The sequence below is a fragment of the Chamaea fasciata genome, unplaced genomic scaffold, assembly GCF_029207755.1.
Source record: "Chamaea fasciata isolate MVZ Bird 193981 ecotype frontalis unplaced genomic scaffold, bChaFas1.0.hap1 SCAF_15, whole genome shotgun sequence".
NCBI classification, from domain to species: domain Eukaryota; kingdom Metazoa; phylum Chordata; class Aves; order Passeriformes; family Sylviidae; genus Chamaea; species Chamaea fasciata.
The window spans coordinates 18071203-18090405 of NW_027094100.1; the positions used below are offsets into that span (position 1 = coordinate 18071203).

At 43.4% G+C, this 19203-nt stretch overlaps 1 protein-coding gene across 1 annotated transcript; it reads right to left on the reverse strand.

The window, feature by feature from the left end:
* Positions 1–31: 31 nt before the first annotated feature.
* LOC136297310 (kazal-type serine protease inhibitor domain-containing protein 1-like) lies at positions 32–12298 on the reverse strand. The gene is made up of 4 exons (XM_066197125.1): positions 11348–12298; positions 5021–5181; positions 4179–4323; positions 32–2309 (listed from the first exon to the last, which is right to left on the reverse strand). Exons 1-4 carry the CDS (start codon positions 11802–11804, stop codon positions 2164–2166), a joined length of 909 nt encoding a protein of 302 aa, XP_066053222.1. The 5' UTR covers positions 11805–12298; the 3' UTR covers positions 32–2163.
* Positions 12299–19203: the final 6905 nt, after the last annotated feature.

The following is a 19203-nucleotide window of genomic DNA, read 5'->3' on the forward strand; positions in this document are numbered from 1 at the left end:
TTATTAAATATATATAAAAAACACATAGAGAGAGAAGTGCAATATATTTAATTTAAAATTCTTTGTTCAGGGACTGTTAGCTTCTCTTAAATAGACATACTCCATCAGGCCAAACACTTGGTATTTGCTAGAGTTCTGCTGCATATTTTCTCATTCAAACATTCTTTTCTTTCTGTTTTTCATTTTCCACTAACAACAGCAAAAGGCCCTGAAGAATTTTAATTTCTTTCTGTGGCTAATGATTTCAAAATTATTTTCTGTGCCATATACTACACTATACCAATATATATTGCCACCATTTAGTGATTACTTTAGTAATCTAATCCATTAATTTGCAATGCAGATCATAATTGATCTTGAGTATATGTCTGCATATTAAATAGTTCCATAAAACTAATCAGTAATTTATATCAGATAATGTTATAAGTTAATATATAGTGGATAAGCAAAAAAAGTTATTAACATATCACTAAGAAGGCCAGGAAGAGTCCATAAAAACAAAATCAGTAGTTAAATATGAAGCCGCTTCCTATTTCTAATTAAAACTAATTAATCTTTTTCAATAACACAATGACACACTTTCTTCTCATAAGCTGACAATACCCCATGAAGCTTGAAATGAAATAAATTATCCTTTGTTTGCTGGACAGAAGTCAATAGTACCTCAAGGCAAACACAGTCTATAGCCGATTTCTTAAAGAATTTCAAATTGAAAAGAAAAATCTTTCTGAAAGCGCAAAAAAAGGGCACAAATAGCACATCAAAAGAAGAATTTTTAAGGCAGTGTATACGCATTAAAAATCCTACACTGTGTGTGTGTACAGTGCCCTAAAAACCTCCTTGTCCCATGGATCCAGCTGGTGGTCACCTCAGTGTGTGCAGGGATCACTGCACGGGGCTGTGTCTCGGCCCAAGGAACCTCCACATACCAAAGCTTTCCCTGCAGATGCCTGAGATTCTGCTGCTTTAGTCCTGAATGTGTTCAGTAATTTATTGCTGTTCCACTGCCTCAGCCAGTGGGAACTAGAGGTGTTTTCCATTACCCATTAACTCACAGCCAGCCTTCACGTAATTAGTTAAAAAAGCAATTGGAGAAATTTCTCAGGGTGCTCACTCAGCCCTTGGAACAGTGCTGTGTTTTTGACTCCATCTCCTTTGTTGTCTGGTTCATGGATCACTTGGAACAATGTTCATGTGTTCCTGTGGTTTGGTGCCCTCCAGCAGCCTGGCAATGCTGATGGTTTGGGGATAGGGGCACCTTGTTCACAGCCCCAGACAAAGGACAGATCCTGACTCTGGAGTGCAATCCCTGTGTGTTTAAAAGGGAGCTACAGAGCAGCTGCTGCCTTTAAACTGCAGGAATGCCCACCAGTAGGCATCCTGTTCAGGGGGAAGGTCATGATCACGAACCCTGAACTGCTCCCAGGCTGCTGGGAGGGTGCCATTGCTGTGGGGAGCAATGCAGGAGCTGCTACAAGAAGGAGCCCAAAGGTCACAGGTTTGAATGAACAAGGAATCTTTTCTGGCTGTGTTTGAGTATTGACTGCAAAACGGCACTTACTGGCTTTAGACCATGATTGCTTCATGTATCTATTAACAGTAAACAAAATCATCCCCCAAAAGACAGATACCTTTGATGAGACATGGAAAATTCCAAATGAGAAGGAAAATCCTGCTGAAACTTAGGAGAAAACATGAAGTATGGAGATTAAAGACTGTTTTGTAACCTCCATACTTACTTATGCTTGTTGCCATGTGAACAATCTCTTGATATTTCTTAGTAAGTACTTTACAAAAAAAAAAAAAAAAAGAAAATTGATACAAAGTAAAAATTTTGTTTAACTATTGGCATTTTTGCTAGACAAATTAGAATGTGCAAAAGAAATTATAAGATAATTTAAAAATTAATATAAAATTGGATCCCTTTGGCATACTTAGCAGAAAGGTGCATTGTGAAGGACGATATTTAATAGTCTAAATATATGGTGTTACAACTGTTCTTATTTCTGGTGAGTAGCATGATACACTTCATCCAAAGCTGCATTTCAGGAAGATGGATATACAAGTGAGTATGCGTGTTATCAGAGGAGGCATTTACAGAACAGAGACTACTGGTAAGTATAACAATATGAAAGGATTTGGACAACAGATGTATAAAAACTATTATTCAGAGTTGTTTTCATTATCGTAGTTGCCAGATTCATATTCTTCATCATCTTCCTCATCAGAATTGTCATAAAACTCCTTGTATTCAATGCTGTAGCTTGCGCTTCTACTGCCAGTAGTAAATGCAAATGCAGGAGATGGGTCTGCAAGATGTAATTGAATCCAGATTAAATTAGTTGAAGATAGAAACACAGAGGAAAGTATGGGTTTGGATTTGTACAGCAAGCTCAGAGTTTCTCAGTCCTTGTTATCTATGAAAAGGACAGGGGTTTTAGTGGATGGCTTGAGCTCATACCACTGAAGGTCATGAGCAAATTTCTATAGAGAATCATGGAATCCCAGAATAGATTGGTTTGAAATGGATCTTAGAGCTCATCTTGTTCCACCTCCTGCCATGGGCAGGGGCACTTCTACTATCCCAGGTTGCTCCATGCCCCATCCACCCTGACCTGGACACTTCAGGGATGGGGCAACCACAGCTTCTTTGAAAAACCAAGGTGAAGTGACAGTACTTCACCATGCTATGAGTAAAGAATTTCTTCCTAACATCTTGTTGCAGTGTGTAATTTTGTGTTTAATACCCTATGGTTTATTCTTTTCTCCCCCTGCCCAGGGTGGAAGTTTAGCTTGAGTTGTCAGTCTTCTCTGATACCTTCCCCTATTCCCAAATGTTCCCTGACAATACTTCCTGGTACCAGCCCCTGTATGGACTGCCTCTTGGGAGAGTCCCCTATTCCTCGAGGCTCTATTGGCCTGTTTACATAAATCTCATTACATTAGCCTTCCCATTGGGTTTATTTGGTTTATGTTTTGTAAACTTCACTTTGTGTCCCTCCTTGGTCTTGCCCCTTGGCCCCAAACTCCACCCTGATTCTGTCCCTTAAAACCCACAGTTTAGCCTTTGTTCCCCGTCTTCATCTCTGCACGGTATTCAGGTTAAGAAAGAAATCTCGGACTGCATGTAAAGCCCATTTCACTCCTTATTACACCGACCAACAGTGACAGCATAGGACTCTAGGACCCCGGGGGTTCTGTTATCTCTCCGTTAAGTGCCATATCTCCAGGTGCGAGATTACAACATGTAATCTAAATCTCTCCTAGTTTAGTTTAAAACTACTTTCCCTTGTCCAACCACTATCTGCCTGTATAAAAAGTCCCTCTTCCTCCTTCTAGTACTTCCCCTTTAGGGATTGGAAATGCTCTGGAATCTCCCCAGAGCCTTCTCTTCCCCAGGTTTATTACCAGCAGCTTGCTCAGCCTGTCTCTGGTGCAGAGGTGCTCCAGCACTTGGAGCATCTCCATGGCCCCCTCTGGACCTACTCTAACCTGTGCCAAGGACATGTTGAAAATGCATTTAATTCCTAATAGTAGTAAACATCATATCAGTCCTCTGAAGCTCCTGTGCATCTGCAAATACTCCCAGAGAAAATAAAGCTTTGAAATCCACTTGTGGAAACTGGACAAGTGACCAAGTCCCCTAGACCAGGAGGTAAATATGACAATACATCTTTATCCTGAATTTTCCAGGAGAAACAATTCTCTGTGGAGGAAGAAAGTTATTACTCTGCAGGGCTGAACTCAAAGCAAACCAATAGTAAAGCTATTTCTTACATCTTTCAAACCACTCTCATTAAACAACAACGGTTTCCTTCCTAATTTTATGAAAAATAAACAGCTAAGCACTGCCATGATTCAAAGTTACACTAGCTGTTCTGGGTCCTGCTAATGTCAAAGGACTTCTCTGGGGTAAGGACAGTGGAATAATGTGTCTCAGCTGTATGGCTCCAATCCACAGCTTTCTGTTTTCTGGAAGCTGGTATAATTTGCAGCAAAATATTACTATATAAACCTGTTAGGGATAAAGTAAAAGAAAAGCACAAAGAAGAGTCAAAATATGGGCAGCTTTGGGTAGTTTCTCCTATGCTCCATTTTCATTCTAACAACCCCATCCTTTGCATCTTGCTTGTATGCATTTCTATATTTTTTACATCCAAATAATAAAAAGAAATTACCATCAATGACTTTCAATCTTGCAGAGGCATATGTTGCACCATGCTTATTTTTGGTGTGGCAGATATAAATGCCTTCATCTGATTTTTTGAGGCCTTGAATCTGCAGCCAGCCTGTCACACCATACTTCTGAGGCCCACCTCTTGCCTTTGAGAAGGAAAGAAATGGTTGAAATTAAGTATCTAGGAGACACCTATATATTATTCAAAATAATTGTGGATGGATTAAATATCATTACAATTTTGTGCTTTTTTTAATGCCAACAAGCTTTGATTCTGCTTATTCATTCTGCCCTGTGTTTTACATCTTGCTGCTCTGCACCTCTGTGTTGGTGCCTTTCCATCTCTACTCTTTCACTTTCACTGCCCTGCACAGTGCTCACATTCCTGTTCCTCTTCACACCGCTCTTCCTTGTGTCTTCCTGTCCCTTGTCCCAGCACCACTTGCTGCTTCTTCAAAGCACTCCACCTGTGCTCAAGCTCAGGATGAGATGGGGAGTGACTAGGGGGGAGTTGTGAGGGCCAAGGGGGCCTAACCAAACTGACACTCAGCAGCCAGGTTTTATGATGGATTGGCATGACATTCCATGGGAACTATCACACTTCATGACAGTTTCAACTGGTTTGGACTAAAGCCTCCTCAAGAAGCAAAAGTGGTACCCTGACTATTGTTCTTTCTGCTGGGACTGCTGAAGCACTGACAGAAATCATCATTCTTTGCATAGTCACAGGGTCTATTGGGAATCAATTTATCTCAACAGTGTCGTGTTTTGTAGGAAGAATTCACAGATAAACCACCTTGCTCCTGTTCCCAAACTGTATGCAATGGTAAATTCTATTTTTACCTGAACTGAGAGGTGGGTATCATCTCCTGGCAGAAACATTTTATTCCCCTTCTTTTTCCATTCAAGCTGTGGCATAGGATAGGCTGACACCTCACAGCCAAAAATGACATCATTGCCAGTGTAATTCTGGGCATCCTGAGGTGGCATAGAAATAACAGGAGCTGCAAAGAACCGACAGGGTGCTTTAGGAGACACATGTGCACAAAGAAAACAAACACAAAAGTTTTGTTAACATTAATCCCTGCTTCACAGGATACCATCAGGTTACGTTTGCCTTTTGGCTGTCACATATTGTGAAGAGCTACATGATTCCAAGCATCCTTTAAAGCTCAGAAAACCTTGTGTCTGTGCTTTCTAAAAACGCTTATTCAGGTCTGTTCCTCCCCTTGCAGATGACCGTGGAAGCCGAGATGAAATGGAGGGCTTAATTTTGCCCCATGAGCTGCCATTGTGGACCAGGCTCGGGCCCCCCAACAGAGCTGCCAGTACCCGACCTGGGCTTCAGAGGAGAGCACAGGAGATTCTGCCACACACAATTCACAGGGGGATTTGATTGTGTGATAGCTCTGAATGTGTTACATTTTGGTTAGCTAAAAGCCTAAATACTATTATTGCTGGCTTTTTCTGAGTACATCATTGCCTTGAAGTTGCTAAGCATTGTCGAGAACTGCAACCCATGGACATCACAAGTTACAACAACATTAATGCATTTTACATTTATCCTCAATTGTTATGGATGTAATCAAATATTCGTGTTAGGAATGAAAAGGATTGAAATTCAATTATTTCTGTAAGGTTTCGTGTTATGCATATCATACCTGTTACATTTCCACTTACTTGTTTCCTCATGTTCTCATACCGTCACCCCCTCCAGTGTTTTATTGATTGCCTCGGAATTCTCACTTTTCCCGAAGCAAAAGCTGCCGGCAGCCACGAGAGGGAGCCAGCTGGGGGCCTTGGAGGAGCCGGAACCACAACCCGTCCCCGGCTCCTCCACACCTGATCGCGGGCACATCCATCCCTCTGTGCCTGTGTGTGAGCATCTGCTCATCTCCCGTGTTAGCAGGGGATGAGCACGTCCGGCGGCAGAGACAAAATAGTGGATTTACTGTTAACAAGGATTTCCTGGGTTGGAGATCTCTATATTTTTTTTTCCTCCTGATCTATTTAACGACAACAAGAAATGTTTTGCCTTCTAAAACCTGTTTTCTATCTGTTTCCCGACAAGTGCTCAAAAAGGAATGCAGTTTCTGGGAGATTTGGCTTGTATTGATTTTTTTTTTTCCCCCGCATCCCAGATGCTTGGAAGTAGAAACTTAAAGTTTATATTAAAAACAAAATAATAAATTAAATTATTAATAAAATATTATTAATATTAAAAATAGTGAATATATTTTACTTGCCATATTTGAATCAATACCTAGGTGCAGCATTTATTCTTTGGCATTTGAAACTGTAACAACCTGTTCCATGTTTTCAAACAATAATTTATAACATATTTGTCAGTTTTTCAGGATTGGTGTCTGTGCAGAAAATATTAAATGCATACTATTAAAATTAATTGCAAACAAATTAAACTGAAAACTACCAATTTCCCCATTTATAAATCCCTCATTAAACAATCTTGCTACTCTTCAAAAGTAAAGATTTTCAAACTAGGAAACTTAAATCCTTAAATGCTTGTTCTTTCATGAGAACTGTACATTCAGAATCTATTATTTCAACAATCTTTATTCATATCAGCGTTAATTTAATATTTTGGATGCAAATGTGGGGTTTTTGCACATGAACTGATCCCAGAGAGTCTGATATTAAAACATACTTTCCAATCTTAAAATTAATTGAAACCACAGTCTTTTTAATGATACGACCTCTGTAGTTAAGCTTAAAATGTACAAAAGAAACCAAAAGTCTACATTAACTCAGAGGAGTTCTTTAAATTGTTCCCACACAGAGACAGTGTAAAAAACTTTTCAAATAGGCAGATGTTGCCTGGGAAGTATTTTTGTTGTGCTGTTAACTCAGGTGTCCTGTGGATCCCCTGCCAAAACTGGCGTGTGGCCAAGGACTGGGTCCTGCCCATGTCACTGTCCTCAGCCGCGGCTCAGCCACCCACAGGAGCATATCTGGAGTCTGGAGGACACAAAGGTTTGAATTATAAACCCACATTACAGCTGTCCAGTGCTGCATACCATGTACCAGGATAAGTCCACAGAATTAACTGTTGCCATTAACTGTGAGGAGAATACAGCAGACAGCTGGGAAATGGCTGGCTGTGGTCCCAGTCCTGCAGCTGAGTCCAGGGCTGACCAGAACTGGCATTGCCTGAGACCAAACTAACAGCAAGCAGCAGTTCTGATCTAACCAAACTGCTCTTTCCCAATCTCAACACACCACCAGTACTTTCATTTTCCACCCAAACTTGAAGTACCTTCAGAAATAAAATACCACAACCTCACAACATTTTGCTGTGTTTTGTGGAAGAAAATTGAAGTAATGTTCTACAATTTAAACAGAAGTTTATAAACTTTATTTTTGAGTGTTTCAGGTTTTGTGTTCAGACAAATTCTCCCGTGCATAGCTGTGTGTACTTTGATTGCATAACTGATTAGAAACAGAGCTGTACTCTTATGATAACCTGTCATTTTGATTACTGGAGTATATAAATTTTTGTTGATAGCTATGGAAACCGTTCTGATATCCTGGCATCCAGAGCTGAATGGGCAGGAACTGCTTCTTTCTTTTTACAGTCCCAGTCAGTCATGAATTATCCCTCTGTATTAGAGAACACATAAACCAGAAGCAAAGAAAAGTCAAAATACTGTTTTGCCTTTCACAATCAACCCTATATCACTCCAGACCAATTAATTACATAATTAATAGGATATTTTTTCTCATATTGTGTATTATTCATTTTTGCTAATCTATGTCTGATTAGACAGAAGTGGTGGAAATTTTTGTGGCTTGTTTATTTGTTTTTACTCCAAAATTTACGTTTAAAATAAATCATGTGACATAGCTAAATATAATAAGAATCACTGCTAGATTGTTCTGTTAGTTCATTAAGTTATCAACGAGAATTGCTTGAATGTCAGTGGGGACGGTTTAAGTGTGGAGAATCTGTATATAATCATTGTACTTAGTAACCTTGGTAAATTATTAGATAAACTGATCAAAACTAGCTTTCAGGAAAAGAAAGGATTTTTCCATGGTTCTATAGTAAGCCAGGCCTTTTCCTTTTTCTGGCAAGAGAAGAAAGATGAAAGGCTGTACTCCTCTGATGAAAGGAGTTTATTGTTACTTATTTATTCATTGGTTGCTGTATACAATTATCCATTTGGCATCAAGAGGAAACAGCAGATGCTTTGAAGGACAGAAAAACAAAACAAAGTATTTCGAGCCGAGTGAAGGTTTTATTTATAGCTTGGTACCAAAACCCCACAGTGCTCAGTGTTTGTTTCGCATGCAAACTGCAGTCAGGACAGCTCGTGCTGCAGCGTTTGCTGCTCTCAGAGTTCTGCTGCCTTTTGTCACCAGTTGCCCCCGGAGCGGCCGGGGAGGAGCGCGGTGTCCTCCCGGCACCGCGCTGGGGTGGGGGCTCCCGGGACAGCCGCGCCCCTGCCGGCCGTTCCGAGCCCCGCTGTGCGTGCTGCAGCCCCTCCGAGCCCCTCCGAGCCCCTCTGCAGCCCCTCCGAGCCCCTCTGCAGCCCCTCTGCAGCCCCTCCGAGCCCCTCTGCAGCCCCTCCGAGCCCCTCTGCAGCCCCTCCGAGCCCCTCTGCAGCCCCTCTGCAGCCCCTCCGAGCCCCTCTGCAGACCCTCCGAGCCCCTCTGCAGCCCCTCTGCAGCCCCTCCGAGCCCCTCTGCAGCCCCTCTGCAGCCCCTCCGAGCCCCTCTGCAGACCCTCCGAGCCCCTCTGCAGCCCCTCTGCAGCCCCTCCGAGCCTCTCTGCAGCCCCTCCGAGCCCCTCTGCAGACCCTCCGAGCCCCTCTGCAGCCCCTCTGCAGCCCCTCCGAGCCCCTCTGCAGCCCCTCCGAGCCTCTCTGCAGCCCCTCTGCAGCCCCTCTGCAGCCCCTCCGAGCCCCTCTGCAGCCCCTCTGCAGCCCCTCCGAGCCTCTCTGCAGCCCCTCCGAGCCCCTCTGTAGCCCCTCCGAGCCCCTCTGCAGCCCCTCCGAGCCCCTCTGCAGCCCCTCTGCAGCCCCTCCGAGCCTCTCTGCAGCCCCTCCGAGCCCCTCTGCAGCCCCTCCGAGCCCCTCTGCAGCCCCTCTGCAGCCCCTCCGAGCCCCTCTGCAGCCCCTCTGCAGCCCCTCCGAGCCCCTCTGCAGCCCCTCTGCAGCCCCTCTGCAGCCCCTCTGCAGCCCCTCCGAGCCCCTCCGAGCCCCGGGCTCCGGCCGAGCTCTAAAGCTTCCGAGCCAGCGTGGAGAGCGGCAGCCCGGGGACAAGAGTTGTGCATTTGCGACCCCCGTCGCTGCTAGCCCAGCACCCTGCCCAAGCTCCTGCGCTCTGCCGAGCTCGGGCATGCCCCAGCTGGGCGCTTTCCTCCTCCACAGCCTCCTTCTTAACGAAACTCTGCGCAACAGTGACACAGCTGGGAACTTTCCGCAGGCTTCTGTGCAATTCAGTAAGCTGAGAGGTTAGGAGAATTCTCTGCATTCTTGGAGAGAGGCTCCAGCTTTTCTGGGGAGTCAGGGAAGCAGTGGGAAAGCGCTGGTGGTGATGCCTGCATGCAGAGCAGCCACGGTCTTTCTCCTGCTGGAGGAGCAGCAGTGCGATGCGCCTCGGGGACGACTGGGGGCTGCTGGATGACACCAGCAATTAGAAGTGGTAGTACTTCCAAATTAAAAAGCCTCTTGTGCGCGGCTAGTTCTGTTAAATTAACTAGAGAGACCATTGCTTTAAGCCTGTTACCGGCACTTGCTAAGGGAGTGGCACTTCTGGCCAAAATCGTCTGGAGGGGTAATGCCACAAGAACTACTGCTACTCAATCCCAAACAAGGACTCCTTCCCAAGCTAACAGGCTTTCCGTTGTACTCCAGGCTGGCGTGAATGTCCCTTTCCTGACAAGCCTCGTTTTCCCAGCTTAATACCCTGACAGCAAATAAAGGATTTTCTAATGCATCTTTCTCTTGCAGCTAGAGAAAGAGGAAAGAAGCCTGATATTGGCTGTTCATCACTTTTTCTAAGTGTTCAGTATCCTTTGTTTTTCTACATAAAACCACAGCACACGGTGTAAGACTGCTAGAGAGGAATCGGTGAAATATAACCAAGTTACTCCCATATGTAGTCCTTTGCCAGAGCTGCAATTTCAGGTTCCCAGAACTGTGACCCATTTGTGACCCAAGAACTTCTTCTACTTACTTCATTTGGGAAAATATTTGATTAACTTTAAAAACCACAGTAATTTCTCATTTAGAAACAAACAAAAACCTCTTCACATTTTCATTTTATAGTCATGTCTTAAGCGAAGGATGCTCAGGAGTAATGACTTATACTAATGCAAAGAATGGGAACAGCATATGAGCTGGGAGCAGGAGTCCCCTGTATGCCCACCTAAGAATCCTTCCACTAACAATCATCAGAGACCACTGCGCACTTTAAGAGTCCTTTCAGGAAATTGTTTCAGCTTGATTCTGTTCTACTATTTGGATTTCTCTTTCATGGGTTAGCTAGATTTTATGATGATTCTGAATTGGACTATTTTGGACCTTTTTGGTAAAAAGAACAGAGCTGTTAAATAAACCCTATCTTCTTCTATTGCCACTGCATCACTGCTTACCATATATACTCACAGGTGGATACACATATGCACACACAAATATACACACATGCATACATATACCTGTGTGTGTATATATATACAAAGGATATATATATATCTCAATGAGATCTGCTTTACTATCACCACTTTAAAATTAGGTCAGTCCTGTCACAATAACAATTATTTGCCTGCTCCTCCCAGACTATCCCATCTGTTTACCAATTCCCAACTACACATACAGCTTCTGTAAAAAAAAAAAAAAACAACAAATCATACTCTGATTATAGTAATCATACTCTGATTATTCAGAACAGACCCAAGTTGTAGATTGATGCCTTATTAGTCACCATGAGGTTTAATCCACTAGTCTAATGTAGAGGCTTATAACAGACAAGATTAAGTACCAGATGTTGAAATACGTTTAACACAAAGTAGTATTATAACAGAATAAGGATAATTGCAACAAAATCACAGTATTAGTTTAATGAAATTAAGCTAGAGTAGCTAGTAACACAGCTGAAGATAAGAATCAGCTTTTTTTTTCAGTTTGTAAGTGCCTCTGTACACATTACCTGATTCACATGGCCCTTTATGTTTCATGCTGATGTTTCTCTTCGCAGCATAAGCCTTGTTGAATTGACAGATGTTTTCGTAGGTTTTCCCATCAGACCCACAGATAGTCTCTTGAGATTTACACACACACTGGGGCTCAGGGACTTCCCCAAACCTTGCTTCATCAGCATCCAACCTGCACTCGAGGTGATTCCCACACTGCCCATAAAAATGATTGCCCTGGTCCAAGTCACAGATCTGACCTTCCACGTTCCCACATTCAGGACAGCATCCGCAGCGATCCAGCACCGTCCCAGCTGGACAGTCCTTGGGGTCAGAGCAGAGCGCCAAATCACATTTTCCACAACTATCTCCTTCCCTTAGCAGCTTCCACCATCCTCGGTGGTACAAGGCAGGGAAACTCTGTGAAACCTGTACCAGTCCTACCAGCAATGCTGTAACCATCCAGTGCTTCATCTCGAGAGTGTAACAAAAAGCAGAAAAAGTCTTTGGAATAAAGCCAGGGAGAGGACAAAAAAGGCAAACCAAAAAAAAGAGCAAGCTAGTGAGAGAAAAACATTGCAATCCTGTTTTGTTTGAGAATATAAGCTGTACTCCAAACACAGGCTTTAAGAAAAAATTAGTACCAGATTCCTAATCTGGAACTGATAATAAAAATGCATAAAAACCCAGCAGCTTTTCTCTAATGCAGTTTGGAATGTGAGTACTGCTTGCACAGAGACCAAACTGCCCCTTCTGACAGCTGAGTTGAAGCTCTCTGAAAAGCTTTTTGCTCTGTGTCTTATTGAGCCAAATTTGCAAAGCCTTCCTCTACTGAAACATTACAGTGCAGCTATTGTAGAAAGAGGAACAGGGTAAAGGAGTGTAAAATGAAAAAAGTCACTGCTGTGAGTGGCCCTCCCCTCCATCAGGTGAAATAGATCATCACAAAAAGATAAATACATGTACAAAGTAGGACCCCAAAGCCCAGTGCCCAGGGGCTTAACCAGTACTCTAGAGACTAGAGCTTGGTGCAACACCAAATGTAATCCATTCCTGATCACGGCTAGGGGATCTGAATTAACACTTTATTTACAGGCTCTATACCAGCAAGAGGCAAACCAAGACAGCTGGAATTGGCTTTAAACTCTGGGGTTTAACATGAAAGATGCCTGTAACCATTAAAGGACCTACTGTTGTCTCTCCATATATTTTCTTTTCAGTGTTTATGGGTGTCTGTGCTTTCCAACACAAAATAATGTAGTCCATCTTTGGCAAAGGTTTAGAGCACAGGCAAACATGAGCAAAATGCTACAGCTTCAGAAGGAGATTCTGCTGAAATATTAGATGCTGTGCTCATCTTTTCAAAGCACTTCTCTGCCTTAGTTTCTTAAGATGTGCTTATACTGCAGGTTATGAAGGAAGATGAAAGAGATAGCATGGACTTCTTCCCATGCTTTTCTGTGCATATAGGGCTGCCAGTTCACGGAGATGGCTTTGCAGGGCCGTTTCTCACCTGGTGTTGCACTGTTCTTTCTCCATCTCAGGGTTTAGACATGCTCCCTATCTCCTGGGAGAAATCTCTCTACAACTATCACTCTCTACAGCATCCTAAGAGGTGGTTGTGTCAGGTCGGGGTTGGTCTCTTTCTCCTGGTAGCAACTGAGAGAACAAGCAGACACAATCTCCAGCTGCATCAAGGGAAATACAATTTGGATATTAGGAAAAAGTTTTTCATAGAAAGAGTGATAAAGTACTGGAATCATCTGCCTGGGAAGGTGGTGGAGTCACCATCCCTGGATGTGTTTAAAAAAGGACTGGATGTGGCACTCAGTTGAAGTATTAGGGCTTGGTTGGACTTGATGATCTTGAAGGGCTTTTCCAACCTAGAAATTCTGTGATTCTGTGGTCTCCCCTCCCTTGTCCTGCTGCTGATATTTTGTGTCTGTAGGCCACAGGCTACTGTTACTATTCTTCAAACCACTTGCAGCTCACCAGCAATTTATCTTCCTGGCTGTAGAGGTGGAAATGAAGCATCATGGACCTGCCGCCCTGCAAGCATAGCTCAATGCCATGGGTCAAGGATCACCACTACCTGCAAAGTAAATGTCTCTGGGTGTTAGCTGAAAATAACCCTACTTGCATCACAGTTGGAAGATAAACACATAAAACTAAGACACAGATCTGTTAACATGCTGAAATAAAAGAGAAGTCATAGTTGTGCCTACTTTTCCTAAAATCTTTCACAAGCAGCTTTTCCTTTATTTCTTTTTTTTTCTTTTTTTTTTCTTTTTCTTTTTTTCTTTTTTTTTTTTTTTTAATTCATGGTGTGTAACTGCTTGCATGAACTCAGTGAAGGATGCGTTTTGTTGTACCAGCCTTGCATACTCCAGCTGCATTCACAAAGGCAAATCTTTTGAGGTTCATATGTTTGCTTTTCATCCCAAACATTTCCATGGCTTTTCCCAAATTCAGCTCCATACCTTCTGCACCATTTTAGATTACCTCTTCCTTTGAGTTAAGGCTGCTTCAAAATAACTTCCTTCTCCCAAACAGCACAAAATGAAACTTCCCTTAGCCTACACTGATAACGCTTCTCAAAGCCAGCCTGGAGACACCTGCAGGATGCTGATCGCTGGAATAATTCATATCCTGTAGGTGCAAGTTTTTGCTTTGAACTCTGAATCAGACTGTAAACAAGTAAACCATGTGTGTAATTGATGCTTTTAACATGAAGAGTCAGAAAAAACCCCCATAACCACTTAATTTAATGGGAAAATGATCATTTTTTTTCCTGTTTGATGTGTTTTATTTCACATTTCTTTATCAAGTCCTAACTGGACATATAGTTTTGCATTATAAGGTCTACTCTTCACAGTCTATTTCATAATGTGTCTGCAGGAGATGAGTACCTATAGGACAAGGATTTGCTAAGGCCCATATGAAGTAAAGGAATGTTTATAGAGGTGAAGCCATATGTGCAAAGTTGAGCCAAAGCAGGAAGGGTCTGAAGGCCAGCACCATCCCTGCTCACCCTGGTAAGGGTGAGTTTTGTCTGGCGTCTCTCACGAAACCTGGGATCTTAGAGCTGTAAAATAGTGAGTGTATTGCAAGGAGGTACCTCCTGTGAGATGGAGCAGAGGAAACCCACAGATATCCTTGAAAGCATTTTTGGCCTTTACCTCACTCATATAATCTGAATTCCTGGTGGGTTCAGCCTCTAAATTAAGAACTGGAAGTGCCTGCAGTCTCTTTTAAACAGCTGCCACCTGGCGGATGATCTGCAGCTGAGGGTTATTTGGTCACAGATTCCTGAGATCGTATGGAACAAATTGAGGTTAAAGGACTATGGGATGACATGGAGAAATGGCCTGGTAACCCTCTGAATATCTTTCATTATTAAGCTAGCTATGACAAGCTGAGGAGAACTCTCCACACTGCATGGATGTGTGGCAGTCAGAGCAGAGGAGGGAGAGGGAGAAAGAGCAGGATGCACAGCTGGGTTTGAAGAGGCAAATTAAAGGCATAGTCCCATCTGCCTCAGGAATAAAATATGCAATATTTCAGGATGTCTCTAATCCCCGAAGCTTACTTTGGTAGGGAAAAGTGTTGATTTTCAGCACAAACCTTGAATTAACCCTAAATATCTCCCAGAAGGAAACACAAGCAGCCGTGGATGAATGTCAGCGCTGGAGCCGCAGGACAAACAGCGCTGTGCCTTGATCTTTCAGCCAGCAGCCCCCAGGTGTTGCCTGCAGGGTGATGGCACAGGAGGTTCACAGCCTAGCGAGGCAGGAGGCTGCAGTGATGGGGAGCCGGCTGCCATCGGCTGGGAAACGACACCTTGGAGAATCATGTCCTGAACAGGGAGGTGGAGCAGCAGCCACGAGCCCTAGTCTCAGCAGGAAGGGCTGTGCTGGCTGTACAGCAACTTCCCTGGCTTTCCCCCAATATTTCCATATGGCATGATCAGTTCAAGGAGATCTCTACCTTCCTGTGGAAACATGAGTCGGAGGACGGGCCCAGAGGGACATGGCAAAACAGCCCTGGGCTGCCTTGTGCTCAGCTTCTGATTTGTATCACACTGTTCTGCTTTGTATAATAATAAGTGAGGTACATGGCTGATGCAATTTGAAATCCTGTTGCTAGTAATTTTTGAGGTTCTGCTCTTTCAGGCAAGATATGGTTTGGTTCTTTATTCTGTTTTTATCTGTGTGAACGTGAGTTTTAATTAAGAAAAGGTTTCTCAGTGTGGCTCCTGCCATACTTGTAGACCTGGTTCTTACACAGACATGCACAGGAGTCTTGTGAGAAGTAACAGCAAAATACAAAAATATTCCACATGTTCCTTCTACCTTCTCTGTCCTGCAATGGTTCCTCTCCTTGAACACCTGGAGTCAAGTTTAGAAACTAGAGTGCTCTGTCTCTTAGGCTATACTAACTACCTATACTTGAGGTTCCTTAGAAACAGGTAATATAGTCTGCCTCAGTGTGTTTCTATCCAAGGAATTTTATACTTGCATTATGCACCCAAAAGAAGCATTAAAGAATGCTCAGCCTGTTGTACTGGGTCTTAGCAGGCTACAGGTGGCTGTGTCCAGTGGGTATGTGCATTACCTGCTACTGCATCTGTCTCCTAGGAAAACTTTTCCCCCCACAGTATCCAGAACTGAGCTTCAGTTGAGGTGCTTAGCTCACCTGAGAGCAGTATTTAATTTTGTTGAAGTGGCAAACGGGGGTGACTGATGCTGTGTGCTGGTTCCTCCCAGAAGTGCTGACGGGGGCAGTCCTGGGATCTCCAGACAGGGCCTTTTCTGGGGCCAGTCCTATGTGCTGACACTGCTTTCATGAATCTCATCATTAGTGCTGTAAGCACATGAACTATAAGTTAATCCTACTGTAACATGATTATTAAATCCATTAATCAAAAGCAGATCCATAATCAACTTATTCTCCAGCTTCAAGTAAATGATTCTGCTGTGAGCTCTAAGAAAGCAATTGTTCACTAATATGCAAAATACACTGGGGCTATTAGACTATAAGACTGTAATTGTATAATTAAATTATAAATTTTGCATATTTTAATAACATTTTTATTATTTTCTTTGTAGGTTAAAATGAAGGTTCATTTCTTTAAGGTTTCACATATAATTTTTAAAAAATCAATATTAATGTCTGCCCCCTACCTGTAAGCTGACCTTTCCATGAAAGTCTTTGACCAGACTTTTGGTGACTCACCTTGCACCTGTCTCCAACAGTGGCTGACTGTAGATTTCTCCTGTTATGTATTTCAGCATATGCATTGCTGGTCACTACAGACATCCAAATTTTAACTTGAAAAGACAAAAGAAGTGCCTGATGTCACTGTGCTGGTACCAAATGCTGGGTTTGTTTCAATAAAGTCTTACTGATTCCTTTTCCCACAAGTTATTTCTTTCCAAGAAGCCAGATATATCAAGTGCTGTTTTCAAGCCTGTTCTGCATCTCTGCTGTCCTTTAAGTAGACTGAATTTCTGAAAACTCTGCAATCTTATCCAGAAACATCTGAGCTTCCCATCCCAGAGCAGAAAGGTGGTGCTGGAAACATCAGCAGTTGTCAATCAAGCATTTCCCTGAAGTCATTCTCTTGAGAGGTGAGAGTTACAGATAGGAGACTTTCAGAGAAAACACCAGGAGGACATTTCACCCATATGCTCTGCCCACATTTCCACCCTGGCAAATCCAGCCTGCTCCTCTTAACCCTTTTTCTTCTACCATGTACTGCAGAAAAAAGAAAGAGCCATCATCGTTCCTCTTCCTGTTGAGAGGAGGACACGAACTTTTGTCCAGCTTTATTTTGGGAATGCCTTTCCATTAGCCCTCTTTGTTCCACAGACCATAGGTGTCATGTTTTACTGCAGTTTCATGCAGAGTGAAGCAATTTTTGTGTCAAAGGCAGTTTTTGTGTACATCACCAGTTCATGGGAGTGCTACCAGGTACAGCAGGGCTGCAAAGACACCAGGGCTTGGGGAAAACATGGCAGACCTTGGCACACAAACCCAGAGAATAAAAGACCAACACAAGAAAGAGTCTTGCACATGCAGCCATGTACAAGCAGCAGGACAGGAATTGGGCAGTGGGCTGGGGGTCCTGCAGGCAGTGTGCAGCAAAGGGTGGGAAATACAGGTAGGGCTCTGGGTGGCACCCACTTACCTCTGCTACAAGAGTGTGGCTGGCACGAGTGTGAAAATGTCCAGCAATGTCCATGTGTACCCCTTGCTATCTCAGCCCCTTCTGGGTTCAACATGCAGCAGGAGGTTGGAAAACTGACCTGGCTCCTACTGCAGACCTGCAAAAAATGTGCTCTAAGCATTTGGAGAGTGGCTGGAAGAAAACAAAACAGAAAACCCCAAAGCCACACAGTTCTGACTTCAGCAAAGTTTCTAGGTGCTTTTAGCTGATAGTTTGAGCAGTGTCAGCTCTGGCTGCTGTGGGTGCTTGTCCATCCCTCCCCTACAGAGGCAGAGACAGGAGGAACATGAGGAAGCTGAAGCCCAAAGCTGACACTGGTGCTGCTACCAACAAAGTTCTTCAGAGTGGCAACCACAGCGTTTCCTGGGAAAGTCTAATGGAAAGGGAGATCTCCAAACCTTGCAGACATTGAATATAGAGAAATTTTTTCTCAGCAACCTTAATGCTGATGGATAGGACAGTTTGCCTTGTCCAGTTTACACAGGAGCAGCTGATAAAAAATTACTTCATAGCTGGATATTTATGAGAAGTTTCATTTCAAATAATATAATTTTTGCCTCTGGTAGTGCTGTGGTTTAGCCCTATTATTACTGGGAACTAAATCTTTAGGATATTTGACTTATAACTGTAGGACCTGTCTGTCTATGGAGCAAAGTTAATATTTTCCAAAGCAATGGAAACTTTATAATGGAAAGTCACATTAGCAAAAACTACCTGTCCCTGAAACCAGTCAGGAAATCAGCCACAGAGAGGAAATATAGGGGATTTTCCTTCAGCTGCTCCTGCTTTCTCTCACAGCAATACTGAGTGTTCTCCATGACAGTGAATGCACAGATATTTCTATCTTGGTCCTACTCTGGAAAAGGGACCAGAAACCAAGCTGTGATATAAGCAACATTCTCTCATCTTGTCTCTGCTGCACATGGATCTTGCATAAACTACTCCTGTCTCTTGAAGGAAATAGGATTCACCCCTGGTGCCAGGCCTGAGCCATGTCCAAGCACTGAAGTTGCAACAAAAGCTGAGGCTAATGAAAGCAAGCCCTGTGGGCAGCCACTTGCAGAAATCAGGGAATTGTTCAGGTTGGAAAAGGTCTTTCTGGGAAAGGGTCTGTACACAAGTCATATGGGGAGTACCTGAGGGAGCTGGGAAAGGGGCTCAGCCTGGAGAAAAGGAGGCTCAAGGGGGCCCTTCTGGCTCTGCACAACTCCTGGACAGGAGGGGACAGCCGGGGGAGTTGGGGGCCTGCTTCCAGGGAACAGGGACAGAAGGAGAGGGAATGGCCTCAGGCTGGGCCATGGGAGGCTCAGGTTGGATATTATGAAAAATTTCCTCACTGGAAAGGTGGTGGCATTGGAACAGACTGCCCAGGGCAGTGGTGGAGTGCCCAATCCTGGAGGGCTTTAAAAGCCATGTGGATGCGACACTTGGGGACAAGGGCTAGCAGTGGCCTTGGCAGGACTGGAGGAATAGCTGGACTCGATCATCTTGGAGGGCTTTGTAAAAAGAAATTACTTTTGTTAATATTAATATTTGGCAGCTAGTGTAAAACACATTAGGACATTTTAGTTGGGTTTTAAAGAAAGAAGCCAATACAGAAAGAGATAATGATTTTTTTTTTTTTAGTAGAGAATCTCTCTGAGG

Excerpts from the sequence above, each read along its gene's own strand:
- LOC136297310 (XM_066197125.1), bottom strand. The coding sequence starts at position 11,804 with ATGAAGCACTGGATGGTTACAGCATTGCTGGTAGGACTGGTACAGGTT. Across the intron at positions 5,182-11,347 it reads TAAAGGGCCATGTGAATCAG|CTCCTGTTATTTCTATGCCA; the intron begins GTAATGTGTACA and ends GGTTCTTTGCAG. Across the intron at positions 4,324-5,020 it reads ATACCCACCTCTCAGTTCAG|GCAAGAGGTGGGCCTCAGAA; the intron begins GTAAAAATAGAA and ends TCCTTCTCAAAG.